The sequence below is a fragment of the Lethenteron reissneri genome, unplaced genomic scaffold (assembly GCF_015708825.2).
Source record: "Lethenteron reissneri isolate LAM-NWPU_2019-01 unplaced genomic scaffold, ASM1570882v1 scaffold_116, whole genome shotgun sequence".
Classification (NCBI taxonomy): Eukaryota; Metazoa; Chordata; class Hyperoartia; order Petromyzontiformes; family Petromyzontidae; genus Lethenteron; species Lethenteron reissneri.
The window spans coordinates 13,619-38,916 of NW_026890849.1; the positions used below are offsets into that span (position 1 = coordinate 13,619).

Genomic DNA, 25,298 nt, shown 5'->3' on the forward strand with positions numbered 1-25,298 from the left:
ACCCGAGGATCTCGCGGGAAGCAGAGCGCCGACCCCGGCGTTGGGCACCTCGCGAGGCAGGAGATCATCCTCGGGTAACCAACGAAGTCATCTGCCATCACTGCGGTCGGGAGGGACACATTGCCCACGGATGCCGCAGCACGATGAGTGCACCGGGGACGACCAGCCGGGATCGTCAGCCTCAGTTCGCGGTTGTTCCGACTCAGGCGAATGCTGATACCTTGGACACCTGGCCGGAACCATCCACCACGGTTCACCCCATCACGCATCTCATTCTTCGGGGGCGGTGGCTAAGATTCCTGCTGAGGGTCCGGGCCCGTGGCCGGACACGGTTAATAAGTGGCATCGGTTGGCCAGAAGGGTGGTGGCGGCCACGGCTGGGACATCCGTGTTGGTAGGCTCGGTGGCAGGGGTTAGCGTCGGCCAGCATTATATCCCTGCGTGTCTTTGACTTGTTACTGGAGGGACAGTGTTGTCTCGCACCGTGCAGGCCAGGTACATAGCCGCAAATGGGGGAAGTATGGGGATAATGGGCCAAGTGGTAGTGCCGGTCCGCATTGGGGAGCTGGAGGTACGTGCTCCGGTACTGGTCTCCAGTGTGCTCACGGTTCCCTGCTTGCTGGGCACGGACCTGTTGAGTCACATCACCCTTCGCATTCTGACGGACAAAGGCTGCGTCGAAACCCTATCGGGGGGTCGCTTGTATTTCTTGCGTCCAGGCGGGGAACCGAAGCAGCGTCCGCGAGTTCAGGCGCTGGTCAGGACTATGGTTTCAATCCCGCCTGGTGCGCAGGCCTTGGTGCCGCTCCGATATTGCACCCCGCTCGTCACCTCCCAGTTGGATGCACCGCTCGTTGTCTCTGCAGTACCGTCGGTGGTGGGTCGCCATTGCCTAGCAGCAGCTGACACACTCGTGCGCAGGAATCAGCCACTGTTCATGCAGGTCCTCAACACGGCTGATACACCCATTACAACTCAGAAAGGGACCTTGTTTGCAAATGTCAGTCCCATGCATTCGAATTCTCAGGCGAACAATATGCAATTGGACAGCCCATCGGTCGGCGCAGAGGACATGTCATGGATAGACGCGCTCCTGGCACAGAACAGCGATCTGTCGGCAAGGAAATTGGAAGAGCTCTGGACTTTGTTGAGAGACTTTGCAGACGTGTTCAGTCAGGGTCCCTACGATGTTGGTCACACGATGCTGATAGAGCACCACATTGATACGGGCGATGTGCCACCCATTCGGCAAAATGCCTGCAGGATGGGTTCTAGCGAGAAGGAACATGTGCGGCGGCCAGTGCAGGAGATGATGGAGTCAGACATCATATCGCCATCTACGAGTCCGTGGGAGGCGCCGGTTGTATTGGTTAAGATATCGGATGGGTCTTTGAGTTTTTGCGTAGACTTCAAAGTTACCTTGGTGGACTCCTACCCGCTTCCGCGCATAGACGACTCATTGGATGCACTCGCAGGAGAAAAACATTTCTCCACACTGGACCTTTTGGCGGAATTCTGGCAGCTACCACTAGATGCCGAATCCAGACCGAAAACAGCTTTCAGAACAGCTCAAGGTCTCTTTCATTTCAACTGTTTGCCGATGGGTTTACAGACGGCTCCCACCACTTTCCAGCGATTGATGGAGCAGGTACTTGCGGGATTGCAGTGGGAGTCGTACCTCATCTATCTCGATGATGTGATCATGTTCACTCGCACATTCCAGGAGCACTTAACCCGGTTGCGACAGGTTTTTTGTAAAATTTGTGATGCCAAGCTCAAGTTAAAACCCTCCAAGTGCCATCTGGTCCGCTCCTCCGTTAAATACTTGGGTCATGTCGTTAATGCGTCGGGGGTCGCGACAGATCCCGACAAAACGGCGTGCGTCCGTCATTGCCCAACACCCACATCCGTGCCTGAAGTCCATAGATTTGTGGGGTTTGTATCCTATTACCGCCGTTTCATCGAAAAATTGACTACTATCGCTAAGCCCTTGCATGCGCTCACGGCGAAGGAACAGTCATTTCGTTGCAGCCAGGCAGAGACCAACGCGTTCTTGACACTGTGCCAGCGGTTGACAGAAGCGCTGCCCCGAGCACACCCCGATTTTTTGATTCCTGCTGGACATGGATGCGAGTGACGTGGGCATCGGGGCCGTTCTCTCCCAGATTCAGGAGGGGAGAGAGGTTGTCATTGTCTATGGAAGTCGCGTCTTGTCACAGGCCAAGCAGCGGTATCGCGTTACGCGCCACGAGCTGCTTGCCGTCGTCCACTTTGTTCAGCAGTTTCAGCCCTACCTGTACGGCCACGACTTCACTGTTCGGACGGATCATGTGGCATTGCAGTACTCACTCCGCATTGACCAAGCGACCGGTCAGATGGCCCAATGGTTGGAGCAGCTGCAGGAGTACACATATCGAGTGGTGCATCGGAAAAGAATAAAGCATACGAACGCTGATGCTTTGTCCAGACTGGCAGCCCTCGTTAAGTGCGCCTGCGGCGACGGATCCGCACGCTGTAGACCGCCGGCCGCAGTGCAAACCGAGATTGTGGCGCCGGTTTCCGCCGGGGACACGGACCAGGCGAGGCCGCCGGTATCGCTTGATAGCAACTTGGGGCTCATCCTGCGGGAATGGAGGGACCAGCAGCAGGCAGACGCGGCTATGGCACCGCTTTGTTAGCTGGCGGAGACGGCACGCGCTGATGATCTCCCCACGTCAGTAAAGTTTTTCCTCATGTGGGAAGGCTTGTTGATGCGTTGGGATGCGACTGTGAACCGTAAAGTTCTGGTGGTGCCCTCATCCCTGCGGAGTCAGCCATGCTTCGATGTTCACGTCCGACAGTTGCTCCATCTAGGTAGCTGTAAGACCCAGGCTGCACTACGCCTTCGCTATTTTTGGCCGGGCATGTCCGCCAATATCTGCCGTCGGGTATCGGCGTGCGCGGACTGTGCGTGCTGGAAGCCCCCGCCAGTCGTGCGAACCACTCCCCTGCAGTCCATTAAAGTTTCCCGGGTAAACGAGCTCATGGGCCTCGATATCTTGGGCCCCTTCTCCGCCACTCCTCGAGGAAGTAGATACCTACTGGTGGGGATGGAGTACTTTTCACGATGGCCCTTTTCCTGCCCTTTGGCCGACCAGATGGCGGCATCCATAGCGGATGCCTTTGTAAATGGGTATGTCGCTGACAGGGGGGCTCCGGAGTGGCTGCTGACGGACCAGGGCAGAAATTTTTCCTCCAAGCTCTTGCAGGAGGTGTGACATGTTGGGTGTCAAGAAGGTGCGGATGTCCCCTTACCACCCGCAAACTGACGGGATGGTCGAGCGCCTGCATAGGATGCTGACGTCTATGTTGTGCGAGCAGGTTAATTCGGCACAAACTGATTGGGATCTGTACATTGTGGCGACCCTGGCTGCTTACAGGTTGGCCCCACACGCCTTGGTGGGGTATTCGCCATTCTACTTAATGTACGGTCGGGAACCGGAAGCCCCAGCCCCGGTCAGGTTGGGCGTCCAAGTGAAGGGGAGGTCATTGGCGGTGCCTGCCCCCATGCAGGTGGCATTGGACCGTCTGAAGGAAGCTAGAGAGGCCTCATTGAGTAACACAAAGCAGAGGCAGGCTGCTAACGAATGCCTGCATGGTACACAGCCTCCGCGGGAGCCATGGCGAGTGGGGGATAGGGCTTGGTTGCACTGCCCTATGGTGCCGGTGGGCACGTCGCCAAAATTCCATCGACCCTGGCAGGGTCCCGTTGAAATCGTGGAGACTCGTCGGGACCAGAGTGTACAAATTCGATGTGGCCGGCGGTTATGGCATGTTCACCCGTCGTGGTTGAAGAAATGTGTATCTCCGTATGATGCGTCATCTCCCATCCCGGAACGGCCTGTATTAGATGTGTCCAACGAACCAGTTGTGTGGCGGCAGGAGAATGCACCTCAGCAGTTTACCCCCGTGTGTCTGCAGGACCATCGCTTTTGACTCGGGAGAGACTTTCTGGCAGGCTCTCTGGCCGGCCGCAACCTCGTGTGCTGCCCCAAGACACATGGGAGCGGGATGCGGTCGCGCCAGGGGATGACCGCTGTTACGAGGGCGGGCACGCATCGGGGGCAGAACGCTGCCCCGTGCCAACGAGGGGGTGCTCCCAACCCTTGTCCCCTGTTCACCCAGGCCGGGGTGATGGACCGGCGGCGGGAACCCGCTCTCGAGGAAGGACTTTTCGTTAAAATTTCGTGCGCCGTAGTTGGACTGGATACGTTGTTAAGGGGGGAATCTTGTAATTGTATGTGGGGTTTTGTCATGTGCTTGCCGCGTGTTATGTTGGTCATGCTTAGCCGGGATGGCTAATTCTTTATCACGGGGGCGGGGGGGTGTGATCTAGTGGTTTAACACGCGCCAAGGGGGAAAATTGCACACACGTGCGTGTGAGGTACAGTGGGAGCATATCGGGACACGCGGCTGTTACCAGGGGCTGAAGGGTGAGTCGGAGACGAGCCGCTGGGCAATTAAGGATGTGGGGCTGTGATTGGCTGGTTGTTGTTGTGTGTGGGATGGTGCCTCCAAGTCTGGGAAAGGAGACAGGTGGCAGCGAGGGCTGGGGGCGAGGGGCATGGGGGGGGGGGAAGCCAACTAATTAATTGGGAATTAATAAGGACGGGGATAAATAGAAGGGAGTTTTGGAGTTGCGGGGAGTTGGAGGGAAATACCTCAGCCTAGAAAACGTTATGGGACAAAGTGGGGATGACACTGCTGAGGCTGCCCGGCCTCAAATACTGGAATAAATAGTCAACCCCGTGAGTGGATTGCTAAAGTGCTATCTGTTGAGAAAGTACGAAAGACAATCCAGAATCTGAGACCAGGAAAAGCGCCAGTCAGAGATGATCTCCCAAATGATCTGCTGAGGGAGGGTGGTGTTTGTGTGTAGACTGTCCTATACGACATCATAATAACAGTCTGGCCCACTGGATGTCTTCCGCAGGATTGAAAGGATGCCTTGGTGGTCCCTCTCTTTAAGAAGGGGGACCGCACATACTGTAACAACTACAGGGACATCTCCCTCCTCAGTGTGCCGGGAAAGGTCCTGCAAGGATCATTCAATATCTCTTTTCCAGACACACTGAGGAGAGGAGTGTGGAGCCCCAATGTGGTTTCTGGCCAGAGCGGTCCTATATAGATGGCTTATTTTCTGTATGTCTGCAACAGCAGAGGCGTAGATAATTCCAACAGGACCGACATCGCTGTTTCATTGTCCTAGGCAAGGCCTAACATACCATGGATATTCCTCGGTTCTGTGTTGTTCTTTGTGCTTTCAGAGTCCCTGACTCTCTGCTAATGATCATTAAGGACCTTCATAATGGTGGGCAGGCACGGGTAAAACTATGTGGCGAGGAGTCAGAGCCATTCCCTGTTCACCTTGGGGTGAATCAGGGGTGTCCTCATGTGACTATATTATTCAACATATTTTTCGACCACATAGTTCGAGAACTATTCCATGGCTGTACTGGAGGAAATTCCATCTAGTACAGCTACAATCGGTGGCTCATCAATGCCCAGGTGCATTCGAGGGATGGCTCCCTATTCGTCAACTATATTACGTATTCATATTACAGTATCTGGTTATTGCTGCTCACTCAGAGAAGGAGTTGTAGGGGCTGCTGTTTGACCTGGAGCATGCTACTAAGATGTGGGGCCTTACCATCAGCCCCCCCCTCAAATTAAACAACTGCCTGGGTATTTTGTATCAAACACTCCACACCCACAACTCCCCAATGGCGGGGCAGTTGTGGAGAGTGGAGCGGTGTCTATACCTGGACAGTGTGCTTATCACCAGCTCCGAGTTGACAGCAGAGGTCAAACTCTGAATCAGTCGAGCGGCATGTTTTTAAAATAAACCACTGTGACGACGATCTGGACTTGTGTCTTGTCTTTATTTATTTCTTCTCCACAGCTGGACAGCTCCGCTCTCTCTCTCTCTCTGACACGGCTGCACTCCGTTCCGCACGGTTGGGTGGTTGCTCGCGCCTGCTCTCTCTCAACCTCTCCCGCTCCCGCGCGCCGCTGACAGGCGGTTCGCTGGGAGGAAGCCTCCGTGACTTTACCGAAAAAACCTAAGAGTAGGAAGCCTCCGGCCCGCCACGTGGCCGCTGGCGTTCCGGAGGTGCGCGACGTGGTCCCGCTCTCTGACTCCACACACTGACCCCGAGCTATCTTCCCCTTCCCCTTATATCCCCTGGCCTACGTCACCAATCCCCGCCTACAGCCACGCCCCCTCACGAACCTTCTAGATGGTTACGTCCCCAGAGCCTTTTGAGCTCCGCTCCTAACTTCGGCTCATCCCTCTGATTGGGTGATGGCCCAAGCGGCGGAGCCTATCCACTGATCGGCGATCGTCAGTGAACTCTCGTATTACATTTTCATAAGCTGCATAACGCTGTGTGGAATCTACCTGGTCTATCACTCCACACAAAGTTGCGGATCGTTTCGTCCACGGTCATGCCCTCCCTTTTCTATGCATGTGAAATGTGGACCCCCCTAATGGAACATCTTCGCCAGTTATAAACATTTAGACTGGCCTGGGTTGAATCAGGCTGGATTGTGTGAGAAACTCACAAATCCTTAAAAGATCTGGACAGTCGCATCAGTGAGCTCCTTCAGCAGGCAAGGCTACATTGGTTGGGTCATAGAGCCCGCATGCCCAGTCACCGCATGCGGACACAGCTTTTGTTCAGCCGAATGGAGGTGGCTAAACGGGCGCGGCATGGGCTGAAGAGATGGAATGATGTTGTACAAGATGATGTGGGGCTCAATGGACTTACCAATGACTGTTACCAGCGGTGTCAAGATCGTCCTCTGTGGAGGAGGCTTGTGAAGGACGCTACTGGGCAGTTAGAGGCAGATGCCCTCCAGCAACAATGGAGGGCTGATGATCGACGCTCACAACAACGAGCGGAGCAGTGGGTGGATAAATTACAGAAAGTTGGCACAGTAGGCATATGTCTGCCATCTCAGTCAGTAAACCCATGCAAAAGGTTCCCTTCTACCCTCACCCGGATGTACAGTGCGCTATACATGTGTAGTGACACAGCACAAACTACTGTCCAGCAGCGGCAGCTGTGGTGGACAGTTAGCGCACACGCCATTGAGCATATACATGGGTAGAGGAACTGGGGCAAGGCTCACAGAAGACCTCATCGAGAAGCCCCTGGAACCTGCTGTGGGTTCGAGAAAAAAGGATATAGGCAGCGGAGAGCGAGAACTGTGGGCTACCGGCTCTGGGAGTGGACTCGTCTCGTCGTCGCTGTCATCTTCGCTGCCTTCATCGCTGCCGCCTTCACTCGATAATTGCGTGACCAGATAGTTATTGGCTGTCTCGGTCGACTCCGTCAGTGTAACGCGATTGTGTCGAGCCATGCTGGTCACTCAGGCCCATCATCCGACAAGTAACCTTCGTTGCAGAGTGATGTGCAAGCGGCTTCCACCCCCTGTCACCGTGTACGTGGCCACGACAGGGAAAACATTTGGTGGGTAACATTTATCGCATGCGTGACAGCGCCGTTTCCAGGCCCGGGCCTGTCTCAGCTCGACTCGTTGACAACCCTTCGGTAACCGACCCCGAAAATCAAATTTCATGCCAGTGTGGGCTCTCTGCTTCGTAACGTGCAGAGGGACTTTGGCCCTCTTCCAGTGCGATAATCTGGCCTTGTGAGAGTATACGGAAGTCCTGGGAAGCAGAAAGATGGGTATCGGGATACCTGAAGTTGAGCTGATGGAGGCTCAGAATGATAAAGGTGCTCTGATGTCTTCTGGGTCCCAGCGCGAGGAGCCATATAGTAGAGACTGGGTATCTCCATATATATAAAAGGCAAAGTTGTGAATATGTGTCTGTTCAAAATGTTTAGCGTACTTCCCGACATGCAACAAATTGGAAATTTGCCATGTGGGTACTTTCCAGACTATACATCATGCAAAAATTCTAAAAATACACTTTTTGGGGGGAGGGAGCTCAGTAATGCATATATTTTTTGCACAGCAAGTGAGCTGTGACGTCAAATCTGTCACGTGACCCACGCATGTGGAAGCGTAACGCATTGTAGTGTAGTGGTTAGGCGCTGCACTATGAATCCGGCGACCCGAGTTCGATTCCCGCTCACGGCCACCACCGGTGACGATTATTTGAACCGGTCCTGGGCCTCCCCTAGGTCGACTCTGCCTCAAACGAGTAACTGCTGTGGTGTGTGAACATCGCCACTGGGGGGACAAAGGCGGCCGGGCGTGGTGCTGTCACCCACCCCCTCGTGTACTGTTCCGGCCTTCATAGGTACTTGCTAACAGCACTTGCCCCTACAGTCTGTTAAAGCTATATGGGGGATCTTTGTCTTTGGAGCGGTAGTGTAGTGGTTAGCGCGCCGCGCTATGAACCCGGCGACCCGAGTTCGATTCCCGCTTACGACCACCACCAGTGACGATTATTTGAACCGGTCCTGGGCCTCCCCTAGGTCGACTTAGCCTCAAACGAGTAACTGCTGTGGTGTGTGAGCCGTGCTGGCCTTCATAGGTGCTTGCTAACAGCACTTGCCCCCTACAGTCTCACAGGCTACATGGGGGTCTTTGTCTTTATTCTTGTGTGTGGGGAGGGCAGCGACTGCGTAGCGTTCGCGCGCTGGGCTACGAACCCGGCGAACAGAGTTCGATTCCCGCTCACGGCCACCACCGGTGACGATTATTTGAACCGGTCCTGGGCCACCCCTAGGTCGACTCAGCCTCAAAGCAGTAACTGGTGTGGTGTGTGAACATCGCCACTGGGGATGCAAAGGCGGCCGGGTGTGGTGAATCCAAGTCCCGGGCGAAGCCGGGTATTACAGCTTGTGATGTATATGAGAGACCTGTGCACTGAGGAGCCAGTCCTCGCCACCACCCTCCGTGGCTCATCACTTACGCCTACCACTTCCGTGGTAGGATTGGTCGTCACAGATTCTCCCCCAATTCCAGCCCCCCCTTCACTGCTCTTCTCTAGGTAGCTTCACAAACCCGCCACCAATCAACTTTGGTCCAAATACAGCATGGTTCACCTATAACATACCTGGCCTTCGAGACAAGCTGTGCGATGCGAATGCCCCTTCGGTCATACCTTGTCCAGGCCAATAGGATGGGCGCATAGGTCTCAATACTCTGCCCCCCTCACCTAAAACCTATCCATAATATACCGAACAGATGGGTTTTTTTGAGGTGGAATATCGTTGGTGTTCCTTCTCCCAGTCCCCCCTCCCCATTCTCCATTTTCCCTCTTTCCCCTTTCTCAGGCCCTTCCCCTCCTCCCTCCCCTCAGACTTTGTGTAAGTCATTACTGAATGATCCAACTTCCTTACTTCCTCTGTCACCCTCATTTTTCTCTCCCCCCCCCCCTCTGTTCACTCGTTTGCAAAATTGCATCAGTGAGCAGAAGGTTATTAAGAATATATATTTTTTGATTTGAAGCTTTCGTGACTGCAGGGATTCATCTTCTTGGTTCTTTCGGTAAAGTCACGTAGAAGGGAAGTAATAAAATAATAAAAATAAAACATAATAAAATTATTCTCACGACGTTTTGGCCACAACGCAAGCAGCCGTCCTCAGGTGAAAACCAGGTCCGTCGAGGCGACAGAGTCTGAATGAAACAGCACACGAGCTTGGAGCATATATATAAGCTGGGCGCCTTGACAAAGGAATTTGCATATCAAGAGGAATTTAGCATATTTATGGGAAATGCAGGAATGTGATTAGTACTACATATGCATGTGCATTATGCAGGACACTCAAAGATAAGTGTGATTTGTAGAGTGTCTTGTCTAACTGATCTAGATCGGTGCGCGTAAGTCTGATTTTCTTTGAGATAAGAGCTAAGCTAGTTCTAGACAGAATTCGTTTAGCATTAGAAGTTACAGCAGCAGATGTTAGTGTAAATGCGTTTGGTATTACCTTAGAGTCGCGGCATCTCTTCAGAAAGGTGAGAGACTCGATTAGCTGAGCCTTCTTATCCCGGAGCTTGTTAATATATATTTTTAATGTTTATATATTTGGGGCACCGTGGTGGCAAGATGTTAACTCCATCACCCGGTAAGCAGGAGGTTATGGGTAAAATCCAGACCATGACACCTGCTGTTTATTTGGAGTTTGCATGTTATTCCCGTGGTCACGTGGATTTTTCTCTAGGTCCTCCGGTTTCCCCCCCCCACATTTAGAATTGCCATAACACATGAAGAGTATGTAGCTACTATACATTTCCACGTGATAAGACACTAAGTTGAGATATTATTTGTGGCCAGGTTGCTTCTGAAAAAAAGAGCTATGAAGCTCATTGGGCCTTACCTGGTAAAATTAAATTAGTAGTACATGTGTTCATTTGTTTTCTCCAAAAAAACGGAGGAAAATTGTTTTACAAATCATATCCCCCATTCCTAGTAAATTTTAGATGCACAGCCCTTAAAGACTCCTCATGTTTTTTTCTTCTTGGTTCTTTCGGTAAAGTCACGTAGAAAATAAAACATAATAAAATAATTTTCACGACATTTTGGCCACAACGCAAGCAGCCGTCCTCAGGTGAAGAACAGGTCTGTCGGAAAGACAGCGTCTGAATGAAACACCACGAGGCTTGGAGCGTATATTTAAGCTGGGTTGGAGGGTGAAGAGCGCCTTGACAAAATAATTTGCATATCAAGAGGGATTTAGCATATTTATGGAAATGCAAATATGGGATTAGTCACTACTTGTGAAATGCGTAGAAGGTGGACGGTGGGTTTCAAAGTCATATTATGCCCGTACATTATGCAGGCTTAGCAGCATCAAAGGGAGAGGATAGGGGTAGCATTAATAAAGGGAAGGAATGTTAATAGTATGTAGCTGCAGTAACTAAACCACCACGTAAAAAACTAAAGAATAAACTACATAGTATCATCAGTATACTAAATATAAACTCCAATAAGCTGAGCTGCTAACAGTAATACATTACAATTCTATGTCGCAAAAAAAATAATATGCTTCCAGCTAAACTTTATCTCTTACATCACACGGGTCTACCCCGTACTATATACTGCTATAGACAAACCCAACATTTAATTATATACTGTATTACTATACACCACCCTATACCTTCGACTATACATTATAATATTACACTGTATTATTCTACCCACCCTACTGTATACCACACTGCTGTATATTCACTATACAATGTTGTGTTGTTGTGCTCGTCGGTATCTTCGGAATTGCTCTCCATTACCTGGCCTTACCTTTTCCTAGCCGGGATGTAATGAGAGAGCATATCGACGGGTGACAAAAGGCTGCATAGGCGTTGCCTCATCGGCGATAGCCAAACAGGGCTATGGGTTACATCTGGGCAGAAGTTCACGGGCGGAGCTCGGAAGGTTCTGGGGGGGGCGTGGTTAGAGGCGGGGCTTCGCTCTGCAGAGAGATATAAGGGGAGGCGAGAGGGGGACTCGGGGTTCGGTGTGGAAGCCTGGGTCCGGACTGCGTCTCCTCCGCCTTGTCAGCGACCGACTACGTGACAGCCTCGAAGACAGCGGGCGAGTGGTCTCCGACACCGCCACGGAGCGGGTTGCGGGGAACACGAGGGCGAGAAAAGCCACGCGCAGGCGGAGAAGCAGCGAGCATGTGCCGCGGGGTGGAAGAGAGAGAGACCATCTGGGAAGAGGGTGTGAAGCCGAGCAGTCGCAACTAATAAAGACGCAATTCACAACAAGTGGTAGAAGTCGTTTATTACAAATGTACAAACCAACAGGGAGAAGGGTGTAAACCAACGAACCCATAACGACAAATGACAACCTATCAACAAGTAATATGAAAAACCACGTAAACCCTCGGGATCCCTCTTACCATCACACCTCCCACCTTCACTGTGTAACGATGCTCGTGAGCTCAATGGCGGCCAGGATCAACCAATGACACAGCAAGCACGATAAGCAACTGACAGTGAAAAACGAGTCTGAGCAAGTGCGTGATGCCGGGCCCCCAGGGGAGGTGGGCTCGCTCACCCTGGAGGTCCCAGGGGGAATCTGCAAATGTTCCACCAAACCCGGCTCCTCACGGAGAGCAGTAGGCCGGGTCGACGGATCCTCCGCGCTTGAAGCCCGCGAAGCCGACATGTGCGGCCGCGCAGGGGACGTCAGTGGCACAGCACCTGCGGGCGGAACAGAATCGCTTCGCCCGGGATTAACCGGCGTGGGTCGCCGGACACACTCGACACTCGGCCCCAGCAATGTGGAGATTAAACAAATACGCGCGGCGCAATAACCGGTTCCAGGCGAAAGGGATGATCTATATCCCGGGATCGTGGCGTGCAAGGCTCAGCACCCGCATTCCTGATGCCCCTTCGGGACGTGCCAGTGATGCATGAGCCAACACCGCAATCTCCTGGGTGACCGTGGTGTCCAACCCTGTTATTAAGAACCTAAAAGGTTCCTGGTAGTCGGACACCAATGTACGAGCTATAATAGCGTACCCCGTAGCACCCCAATCGAGCGGCTTCCTCTCGTGGAGGGGAACAAAATAAATATCTGCATCATAGCATTGGCCGCACACAACTGGGTAGGGGAAGACAAAAATGCCACACGACGTCCAGATGGCATTCCAAACAGCCGTGGTCAATGCAGATTTCCAATGGCATCCTACCAAGGAAATCGGTTCCAAGTAAACATGGAACAATCAGTGACGTGGAGACAAGAATGTGTCCTGATAATGTAACGTCAGCGATGCGCACCTCGGCTGTTATTCGACTGATGATACCCAATGAGGCGCCGTCAACGGCGAAACACGGCACATCGACAGGGTCTAGAACCCAACAATTAGGGGGCAAAATATTTAAAATTAGCTCCGAAATGACACACCCGTGTCGACCAGCATCCTTATTTCTACACCCTCAATGGATCCAAGCACGGTAAATCAACCCGCGGACGCAGTCACCACTCGATGGGCCAGCTCCCACCACTGATCCGGTCGGAGCTGACGAACTTCACGATTGCATGTATTGATGCGCAATCGAGCTGCGAACCAAAATGCCTAGATGGGTGAGGTGAGGCCAGGGGTCAAGTGTGGAGTGTGTCGCTACTCACCTCAGGGTATAGGGAAGCATAGGATGGCGGTGACGCTGGAAGGCGGAACTCCGCCGTTGCTGGTGCATAGAATGCTAGCTCCTAGCGGCGGTCGCACCGCTGCTGATGCGGCGACCGCTGATTGGAGCGGCCCGAAGTCGGAAGTGACGTCAGTCCCATGATGCATCTGTCTTCCAGCAGAAGCTACCCCACTTTCAGAGGGAGTTTCGTAAATTTGTGTGGGAACCCTGAAAATCGGCGGCGGCCACAGCCGCCACCTGCCACCCCAGTCCCCACGATGGATTTCATCCAAGATGGAAGCCGCGGCGTGCAGGAGTTCGGCGAGACAGGAGTGCGCCGCGCACAGCGCTCTCCCCGGTGGTGAAGTCCCGCCGGGTGGCCGGACAGGCAACGTATCGTCCAGCGAGGCTTCCTCGTCTGCAACCGGGGCTAGTATGTCGGCAGCTGTGTCGTTTTCTCCTTCGCCCGGAGCCCTGGTACGTATCTTCCTCCGCGTTTCCATTGTCACTAATATAAGGCCACTTCTGACACCAGTTGTAATGGGTAATAAACTGGAGGGAACTTTCAGTTGAAGGCCACACGTTTATTACATTAATAACTCACGAACTACAATACAAAAGTGTAATGGCCCCTTTGACCCGATACTCTACGTAGCCGGTTCGCTTGCCTCTTCGGCTATCTCTACGGCTACCCTGCCGGGCCTTGAGTCTTCTCTGAGGTCTTCACTGGTTATAAGCTCAGAGCCTCACTGGTACAGCTCCAGCCTCACCCGAGCCAGGGGTTCGGCTTTGCCCACAGGACTCTTCTCTTCAGGGCTCCAGGTCGGTCTTTGATCTTCAGCCGGACGATACTGATTCGAGCCATTCAGAGCCCTGACTTATATATAGGGTCCCGGCTCACTCCACCCCTGACTACGCCTCCCTTCCAGAACCTCATACCCCAGCCCCCTTCCGGGGGCCTGGGGTCCCAATGCTTCCCCCCCAGGGATTGCCATTGGCCAACTGCCCATCATTATTGTTGAGCCGATCCAGCCTCCCTTCTGCTCTCTACTGGACTGAGTTAGTACTGCCGGCTACGAGTAGTGGCGATCGTGGCCAACCCTGCCACTAAACATGCGTCGTGCCACAAACTGTGTTATCCGCCAGACGACGCGCATTCATCTCAATCCCTGGGGGCTATATCTGGGGCACACGTCCATGGGAACAATGCCTCAGAGATGCTCCGCCTTTTCTCCCTCAGGGTTCCAGCTACTGAGGTCTGGGGAGCTGCCGACCTCGTTGCTGGGTTCGGCAGCGGACAAAATTCGTCGGGTCCTTCCTCTCCGGTTGGGCGGCCTCCTCCTTCGTCACCTGGAAACACCCACGGAGACCTCCCCCAACCTGGCGGGGGGCCTGGCGATGAGGACGCGCTTGAAAACTGCCCATTTCCATTAACTCTCGCCAGCACACCGCCGCGCCTTGCTGTGAAAATAGCTGAGACGAGTTTTTTTTGGGGGGGGGGGTTTAACAGCCGGATCGGTTGAAATTTATAAAGGGGGGGGGGTGGGTAGTGTAGAGACATAGATGCCTCTGCGGGTCGCACGACTCAAGGGCACGTGACCTGAAGCGGGGTCTCGATTGGACGAGTAAGGACATGTGGCCTTGAAACAGTAAGGGGCAGGGCCGGGGCCAAGGGATTAGGGAGGAACGTAAGGGCGATTCGGGGTTCGTTTTGGGGATCAAGCTAGCTAATAATAGTGAGCAGTCTAAACAAAGTTAGCCACACTTAGTAACAGAACCCAGTGTACAGTAAAGTTATTAATAATAGCGTTGACTCCAAGAAAGGTGTGTGTGCGCCTCAGTGACATACACTACACTTGTATATATTGTCTTGAAAAAGAATGAAAAAGACAAAACTGTAATTGTATGAAATTATGCTAATTATTAGATATATCCAATTACATGGAATTATTCAAATTAGGCCCCGCTTCGTTGTCTAGGGTGTATTACCAATCGTGATAATACAATGATTCTCGCTTTCACGTTCACTGATTATGTTTTAGTGTAATTTTGTCAGGTCTCAGAATTAAGATCTCACTGCATGAACTTAAGGAACCACTCAGACTCTTCTATGTTAAGCAACTTTAATGTCTAAAAACACTCTAGGATGCGAACACACTTACGATCGAAATTGTCAATACCACTCCTGAAGATGTCCTACTAATTGATTTGTACAATTAACCCTCAATAGTTACGTTTGTTAAAACTGAGTAACAGAACAATCAGCTAAGTCCTCAAAGTAGCGCAACCATACACTGTTAGAAAAAGTCCTTAACGTGCAAAAGATACATGTGCCCAATGGCAAAAGTCTACATCAATGAATTCATTGGTAAGATTATGCAATTAACGAAATGTCCTGAAACAACAGTGTGCGTGCTAGTTGTGTCTATTTGATTATAAATTGGCTAATGGGACATCGATTAATTCGTGGGCAAGATTCTATGATCAAAATAAAAAATCTCAACAATAGTATTCCTGTGTGTAAATTCGTAACATAGAAGCTTCTAAATGTTTAGTGTGTCATCAATGAATTCATTGGTAAGGTCATGTAGGTATAAACTAAAATAAACACGTTTTGGGCGCAACAAGCGTCTGTCATTAGGCGGGAAAGCCCAATGGCGAAAGTGTACATAAATTAATTCATTGGTAAGATTATGCAATTAACGAAATGTCCTGAAACAACACCTGATGATGGACACTTGTGTTGCGCCCGAAACGTCGTGCTTTATTTTATACCTAAATGACTTTACCAAAAGAACCAATAAGAGTATAGATTCCTGCAATCACGAAAGCTTAAAATCAAGATTCATTGGTAAGGTTATGCAATTAACGAAAACGAATGACTAAAATACTTTTAAACGACCGTATTCATGTAACCCAAGAAACAATGCTTTTCACGATCAGCTAATAGTTAACGCACCACCTTTGGAAGGCAACCCTTTTCGAAACACAAAGATAACTTTTTGTAACAATCTTATTAGTACCAATATGCGCGTTGTGTGTGGGTGTGTTGTCTTCTTGCTGACTGTTGAGTCAGCGGCTTGTGAGGTGCAGCGTTCCTTGTACCTACAAACATCTCAGGTCCCCAGCAGGGGCGCTGGGTTGGCGTGTGTCGAACACACGGCGCTCTCGGCTGCTTCGTCAGTCTCTCTCCACTGCTGGGGTGGTTGCCGAGTCGGCACGCTGGTCACTCTGTCGGCAGTGCCCGTGCTGGCAGGGATGTTGGGCCCGGCTCCGTCTGCGTCGATGTGCATGATGTTCCCATTGCCAGACACCGCTCGCAGCTCGTCCGCTGGTTGCCAAGCGCGTCACCCCTCTTGGCACCAGACACTGTTGATCCTTGTAGACTGTGGAGAGACAGCGCCTGTCATCTCCCCGCCCCCCCCACCCCTCTTCAAGAGAGTCCTCTTCCAGTTGTCTGTACGACTCGTGCTCCAGAGAGGAAATGCTACAGATCAAGTTATATCGTGTCAGTCTCTGATCCGACCCTGCGATTTAAAGGCGACTTCAATGAATAGTGGTTGCACCAGTTTTCCCTCGAAGGGTTGACTTTGATCTGAGCACAATCGTAACGATTGTCACTGTATGATCGCATGTGTTGGCTATAAACAGTGACCTTGCCCCCGGGAATAGTAATGCGACAGCACTCTTCCCCACGTTTGTATTGTAATACTGCGAGTACCAGCCTTGGCTGGCAGCCTCTCTCAACAATGCAAACATAAAAAAAACTCTCCGTGATTCTGTCGATGCAGAGCTCCCTATCAATCTTTCCAGTCACGAGGGCAATCCCCGGAGCCTGCAACTCGCAGTACTGATTTCTGTTCTTGCGTTCTTGCTTATATCTGAAATTTTCAACCTCTGGATCTTTCTTCTCACAAAGGGGCAGCTGTTTTCCTTTTGAAGTCGCTTCAGGCTGTTTGTTGTCCGGATGTCTTTATTACCGCCATGTTTCCGTTCATGTTTTGGACAGCGTTCTCCACGCTCCCATCACGGGTTGGAAGTGTTACATTTTTTTCGCCTCAACACGTGCAGTCTCTCTCAAAAAGGGATGCTGTGGCCTTTGAAGTCGTGACCTATTGTGCATGGGTGTGCTTGCTGTCACCATGTTTTCCGTCCTCTCATCACTTTATGCAGTTTTGACTCTGCAAGAGACTCAAAAGTATGTTTTGAGTAGCATCCACAGCACTCACATCGCGGTTTGGAATTCTTGCGTGGTATTTGATGTTAGGGCAAGGCGCCCCCTGCATACATAATTTATTGCTACCATGTGCTGTATTAGCTAGTGGAAGACAAAGACGGTTGGGGAGGCTCTGATCCCGTGGAATACATATTATCTTGTTCGTGTGTGATTGACATATTTCACATTGCATCTCATCTGAATGACCCTAGGTCTAATACTTTCATAATTATTTGGTTCATGCTTAACCAAGATTTGTGGTATACCATAGTTGTTACCAAGAATATTCCGAGGGTTTTATTAACCTTTGTTCCCTGTCTGTATCGCCAGGGATCCGTGCTTCTTATTATCAAGTTATATTTTGATATTCTGAGATTGAAGATAGAGCTAAGCTTCCAACTTTACTGTTGTATTTTTAAAAAACCCAGTCAGCTCATAATGATGAATTGCCCTTGGGTGGATTTCACTGTCCGGGGAGGTTTGTGACCCCCGCTGTTTCCGTCTTGTTGGTTTTATTGTGGGTTGTTTCCTTTATGGCAGTTTCTCTTGAAGTCAACTGGGGATTTCCCACAGAATCTCATTAACCTCCACTTGGGTTTGCCAGTTTTTTAAATTAAATTTTACGACTTCCCAAGCAGGCTTGCGAGTAATTATCCTCCAGCTGTCTTTTGTGTGGCAAAGTAGTAGCCCCAGCGCTGCATCCCGATAAAAATCATAAAAAAAGGGCAGAATCACTATTAATATACATTTTTGGAAAAGGCATGTATACAACATGTTCTTTGAGTGTTTGTGATGAGGTTTTATACAAAACTCCGAGTTGCTGAGGCAATTAGGAAAGCACCATACAAATGCTAATATTATTATAACATAGTGAATGATTTGGAGCCGATTGGCTCTCACTCCTGGTTAGAGATCTACCCAACCCACAGGTCCGCAAATACTGGCTGCTCTTACTCTGCAGGTTGAACCTAGGAATTGAGTGTTCAACTTCATGTTATTTTCATTAAAGGCCCGTGACAAAGGTGAATATATTGGAGCTTCATAATCAACGTTTTTGGGTTTAGATCGCGTTATTTATAAATGTGTCGTAACCCTCCACCACCCGACACGGCCGATCAGTAAAAATGTGTCACGTTGACAAAGACAAATAGTTCACTGCTTTGGCCCACCGGTGTGTTGAAGCCACAACATTTACAATTTGAGTACGACGTTTCACTGGTAATTGCAATTTCGCTGGTAATTGCAATTACCAGCGAAACGTCGTACTCAAATTGTAAATGTTGTGGCTTCAACACACCGGTGGGCTAAAGCAGTGAACTATTTGTCTTTGTCAACGTGACACATTTTTACTGATTGGCCGTGTCGGGTGGTGGAGGGTTACGACACATTTATAAATATTGGAGCTTCATTCTCTCAATCTAACACATCTTCCGGGTGGGTCTCCATTTGACTTTGTATTGTCTAAAAAGTCCACCCACACCTCCACTTCCACAAACTGCTGGGAGTTGCCTTGCTCTGCCTCACAGTCAAAATTCTCCTCCTGCTTCACGTTGCCTCCATCAATGTGAAGGTCCGATTTTGGAGTTGAATCTTCATATTCACATTTTACCTTCACTTCTTCTCTCTTCACTGTTGCCTCTTCACATTTCACATTAGCCTCTTCACATTTCACGTTGATACCTTTTAAAGTGTCCAAGCTGGGATTTCCTTCTGGTTCTTGTTTCAGAAGGGATTCATCTTCTTGGTTCTTTCGGTAAAGTCACGTAGAAGGGAAGTAATAAAATAATAAAAATAAAACATAATAAAACAATTCTCACGACGTTTCGGCCACAACGCAAGCAGCCGTCCTCAGGTGAAAACCAGGTCCGTCGAGGCGACAGAGTCTGAATGAAACAGCACACGAGCTTGGAGCATATATATAAGCTGGGCGCATTGACAAAGGAATTTGCATATCAAAAGGAATTTAGCATATTTATGAGAAATGCAGGAATGTGATTAGTACTGCATATGCATGTGCATTATGCAGGATTAACAGCATCAAAGGGAGCTGCAGTTACTGCTGCTGCAGCAGTTGCTGCTGCTGCAGCTGCTGCTGCACTTGCTGCTGCTGCTGCACTTGCTGCTGCTGCACTTGCACTTGCTGCTGCTGCTGCACTTGCTGCTGCTGCTGCACTTGCTGCTGCTGCTGCAGTTGCTGCCTTATCCATTTTAATATAACAATATGTATTATTCTACCCACCCTACTGTGTATCATACTGCTATATGTTTACTGTACAATTACGACACCATACATTACTCTGCACACTGCACCATGCCAGTGAGTGGAACGCGGTCTGAAAGTCACCGTAAACGTGAACACAATCAGTTAAGATCCGAAATGGTTTATTACGTCCTTCCAATGATTGCTAAGCCAGAATCCATCTTCTCGGTTGAAATTGTCTCTGTGTTTGTATATGTGGATCGCCTCATGAACGAATCTCTCAGCAGTAACTGCAGCTCCCTTTGATGCTGTTAATCCTGCATAATGCACATGCATATGCAGTACTAATCACATTCCTGCATTTCCCATAAATATGCTAAATTCCTTTTGATATGCAAATTCCTTTGTCAATGCGCCCAGCTTATATATATGCTCCAAGCTCGTGTGCTGTTTCATTCAGACTTTGTCGCCTCGACGGACTTGGTTTTCACCTGAGGACGGCTGCTTGCGTTGTGGCCGAAACGTCGTGAGAATTGTTTTATTATGTTTTATTTTTATTATTTTATTACTTCCCTTCTACGTGACTTTACCGAAAGAACCAAGAAGATGAATCCCTGCAGTCACGAAAGCTTTAAATCGAAATCAGAAGGGATTGTTTCATTGCAGCACTTTGACTTTCACAAGTCGATTTCAGACCACACTCCTTGGGGTTCTTCTGATGCCTGTGTGTTCTCTGGTGTCTATGAAGATGTGATGACTGTGAAAACGCCTTCCCGCACAGAGTGCACTTGAAGGGTTTCTCTCCCGTGTGTGTTCTCTGATGGCTCTGAAAAACTGATGACCATGCAAATGCCTTGTCACACACAGTGCACTGGAATGGTTTCTCTCCTGTGTGTGTTCTCTGGTGGCTCTGAAGAACTGATGACCGTGCAAATACCTTCTTACACACAGTACACTTGAAGGGTTCCTCTCCTGTATGTTTTCTCTGGTGCTTGTGCAGAATTGATGACCGTGAAAACACCTTCCCGCACACAGTGCACTTGAAGGGTTTTTCTCCTGTGTGTGTTCTCTTGTGTATTTTAAGATAGGACGACTCTGTAAATGCCTTCTCACACACACTGCACTTGAAGGGTTTCTCTCCTGTGTGCGTTCTCTGGTGTTTTTTAAGATATGATGACACTGTAAATGCCTTCTCACACACAGTGCACTTGAAAGGTTTCTCTCCTCTGTGTGTTCTCTGGTGTTTTTTAAGATTTGATGACACTGCAAATGCCTTCTCACACACACTGCATTTGAAGGGTTTCTCTCCCGTGTGTGTTCTCTGGTGGCTCCGAAGATCTTTTGACTGTGCAAATGCCTTCCCGCACAAAGGGCACCTGAAGGGTTTCTCTCCCGTGTGTGTTCTCTGGTGGCTCTGAAGATCTGATGACTTTGCAAACGCATTCCCGCACACAGTGCACTTGAAGGGTTTCTCCCCTGTGTGAGTTCTCTGGTGCTGTGTCAAATTTCCAGTACGATCCGTGCTGCTTGCATTATGGTCGCATTTTTTCCTTCTTGCACCGAGCTGCGCTGAGTGCCTTTGCTCCATCAGATCAATTCTGCAGAGGAAGCGTCAGCTGCAGACACAAAAACATATCCACACCATCTACATCAGTATCGAGGCAAAGAGAAATGAATATATACACAGTCACACATGACTTACACGTCTATACTTATTCAAATATTTATGATACAGTGAAAAGAATTCCCCAATTTATCACACGGGCTGTTAAGGCACACAATGAGAGGGTAAATGGTCATAAATATGTCTGGATGCCCTAGTATCTTCAAAATGAATGTTTACCCAAAACTCCAAGCACATAATTTCGGCTGTCTAGCTACAAAAGTATTTACTTAAGACAAATTCAGATTACAGAGCAAAACGTGTAAAAAAATATATTATTTGTATTACGCAGAAATGCATAAATTAATGTTGAATCGAAACTTCGAGGAGTGTGAAACCAGGCTCAGATTTGCTTGAATGCTCGGATGAACACATCTAACTTCAGGTGCATATGTGCTGAGATATTTTCCTGACTGTTTCCATTCTTATAAAAAGTTCCAGAGGAAAACTAAAATAAACTATTGTTTTGATTTAACCTCCACGTTCAATAATTAATATGCATTACTGAAAATACAAACTTGACACTGTCACACACTGGCATGGTAAAAAGGTGGTGGTGTGTCCAGAACCATGCCTGGCCACCTTCATCTGGCTCAGTAATAATGCTTCCTCACTTCACCATGTTATTAATTTAAGATCAATCAACATAGCAGAGGCCCACAATAAGTTCAGCTTTCACTTAAACGATGTAACACGATTTTTATTCCTAGGTAGCAAGTGTTATTTTTTAATTGGTTATGCCTAAAAAGTTTAGAAAATGGCAATTATTCCCCACAAACTTTGCGTTTGTGATTAGGACTTTACGTGAAGGAATGACACAAATGCACACGTTTTTCATTGAAAATAGGTAAATAGCTAAATATCACTGTCCTAGTCACAAAAGCAAAGTTTGTGGGGAATAATAGCCATTTTATATACTTTTCAGACATAAGCAATTAGGAAATAACACTTACTTCCCAGGAACAAAAAAAATGTGTTACAGTGTTATTAATGGAGTGGATTATTAACTTTGCTTTTGTATCCTGGTCACAAAAGCAAAGTTTGTGGGGAATAATAGCCATTTTCTGTACTTTTGAGGCATAAGCAATTAGAAAAAAACACTTACTACCAAGGGACAAATGTATTTTTTTGTTACACATCGTGGTTGCCGTCGGCGATAATCAAACTAATTGTTGAGTTCACTGCGCTCCAGCTCCCCACAAAGATAAACTCTTAAACACGAATACATTTCACATATATCATTAACATATTATATAAACAAATCATCCACCATTCATGACGAATTGGAAGTTACCTTATCACAGTGCTAATGCCATGATAGGTGCAATTTAAGGCCATGTAAGTATGGATTCCTTGTCAGGAGATAATAGGAATGATCCAGGTGTCAAGGGATGACTGACAGGTGAACCAGCTGTGCTCCCCTCCGTCTTGCTGGGTTTTAGAAACCCAGCATTCCACCCATTCATTTGTCACTCCGACCTCATCGTTGTTGTAGAGAAAATATATCGTAACTGCCCTGCAGCATACCTCAGGGGCCTCCCCACAGAGGCCAATATTGACACAACTGATACCAGTCATTGGCGGTTCCGATCACCTCCACATCCTCCAATCTCTTCTCTAGCCAATGCCATGCCTGTTTAGCTCTTAATATCTGGACAAACAGAATCTGCTTGAGCACGCGGTAACTGGGAATGCGGGATTCATGACCGCACCAATGCAGCCTCGCCTGTCAAAGAGACTCAAGATTTTATTATATATTTATATATTAAGGATCTGTAAGATTAATACAAAATAGTCTGGTTGAATTAAAAATGAATCATAGGCAGACCAGCCTTCATTGTAAAAGCCAGCACAGATGGTCATTTAAATAAGTTCATATTTTGCATTCACAGCGTAATATCTGTGGCCAAGAAGAATCACAGCTTTGTTCGTTCGTTTCTAAAAAGTCTTGTCCTGGTGAGTCGAGTGGTCCAGGCCTCCCTTTCCCTGGCGACAGACTCTCGCTCAACCTGGGGAATTCCAAAGCGTTCCCAGGCCAGCCAAGCAACATAGTCCCACCAGCATGTCATGGGCCAGCCCTGGGGTCTTCACCCAGTGGGACGTGTCTGGTAGAGTTCCAGGGGGAGTCTATTGGGGTGCATCCTTACATATATTCTATATTGATATCACCGCTAGAGCCAGGTCCAGGGGTTGGGTTCGCCAACAAGTGACTCTGGGCCACGTGACCCATGTAACCAAGTTGGGCCAGCTCAAAATGGCTACGTGGTGCCATCCTGTGCACCAAACATCCGCAGGATGAAGGGTAAGTGACGGGTACGATGCCAGTATGGCAGGGAGAGAGATAGTCTCAGGCGGACTAGACCTTGGCAATGGACACTCACAGCTCTGTATGGAGCAAAAGTCCAGGCATCTTCCACACAGTGTTACACAGTCTAATGAAAGAATGCTGCTTGACTAATTTTAAGTGAGACTTTGGCTGCCAAACCAGAGCTGGTCATGAACACATTAACCAGGTATGGGAGCTCCTCCAACACTTGTAGAACTGCCTAATTATTCATGGAGAGTTGAGCAGGTGCCGTGTTGTATGACATGAAATTCCCAGGCAGGTGATTTATTTTTGTGGAACATTTGCAAGGCCCCATTTCATGATGGAATTATCAAGCCACAGAACAAGATTCCCTAATTCCATCTCATTGAGTAGCCATTACCATATCTATAACCAGGCTTCATACTCTTAGTTCTTTCGGTAAAGTCACGTAGGTAAAAAATGAAATTAATAAAAATAAAACAATAAAAATCACGACGTTTCGGAGGCAACACAAGTCTCCATCATCAGGTGGGACCGTCACAGCCAGATTTGCTGCATCAAGTGAGGCAAGGATTCAAGATGTAATCCCTTAAATGCAAGTTGAGGGGGGAGGGATTACATCTTGAATCCTTGCCTCACTTGATGCAGCAAATCTGGCTGTGACGGTCCCACCTGATGACGGAGACTTGTGTTGCCTCCGAAACGTCGTGATTTTTATTGTTTTATTTTTATTAATTTCATTTTTTACCTACGTGACTTTACCGAAAGAACTAAGAGTATGAATCATTGCAGTCACGAAAGCTTCAGATCTAGAACTATAACCAGGCATCGTTTAGCATATCATTGTAACCATAACAAATGCAATGGTTTTAATATGACAATTGGGAGCTTCTCAAACTACATAGTTATTGAAGATGCTATGAAATAAGAATAGGGTTTCCCCTCTTTTCTGGCAACAAAACAGGTGTTAAGATGTTAAAACACCAAACTGAAACCTTTTACAAGGAATCATGTCTGCATTAACCACAATACTTGTGGTCAGAATGCAAACAAAAAACATACTCTGATAATATATGCATTGTCTTTGAGACTGATTGGTCCACAACAGAGACAGCTTTCTTTGGAGCCTGGTCTCAAAAGGTGTTAGACCAGAGGACGCCAAAAGGCGTAGAGCACAAAGACAAGCACTATCAGAGTAATGAGAGCTCAGGGTGAGCATCTACATCATGGGAACTCCTTTGTGTCTTCACTGCACTGCTATATTTGTTCTCATATTTACCACGTGATCCTTCCCTATTATCAGCCCTGCGTTTTTGACGCCAAATTCATCCACTTCCGGCTCCTTACTGTCCTCTCTGCACGTGCATGGCTCACCTCTAACACACTGCAATATTAATGAAAAATATATTTACATCTACGTATCAACACTACCGAACTCCTTCTGCACAATAGATGCTATACAACAGCTACAACTAAATACATAAAGTCTACATCGCCTGGTAAGGAATAAAAGTGTGCAAATACACGCACTAGCGTTAAAATAATAATATATTTACACACACCACCACACACATACTATTAATACCCACATCATCAAGCACCACCAACAATTACTTTGTTCCTTTACGGCTATGTCTTCACATTCCTACAACGATTACACATTCAACTATCATTTCCTTAACAATATATATAGCATTCACGCACACACTATTTACTCTTTTTTATGCTTATTAACTTTGACCTCCATCTATAATGTTCCTCGCGAAAAACGTGCACTTTTCTTCACCAAAACCGATTACAATAAATTATGCCATT

The 25,298-nt window shown here is 48.6% G+C and overlaps 1 protein-coding gene across 1 annotated transcript in view; it reads right to left on the bottom strand.

Annotated features, from left to right (window-relative positions):
* The window catches only part of LOC133361645 (oocyte zinc finger protein XlCOF6-like), a 39,028-nt gene that overhangs the window by 10,823 nt on the left and 2,907 nt on the right, over positions 1-25,298 (bottom strand). Inside the window, exon 2 of the mRNA XM_061580627.1 lies at positions 20,366-21,128. Coding sequence (XP_061436611.1) covers positions 20,366-21,100 — 735 coding nt within the window. The 5' untranslated portion in view covers positions 21,101-21,128. The remainder of the gene's footprint in view (positions 1-20,365; positions 21,129-25,298) is intronic.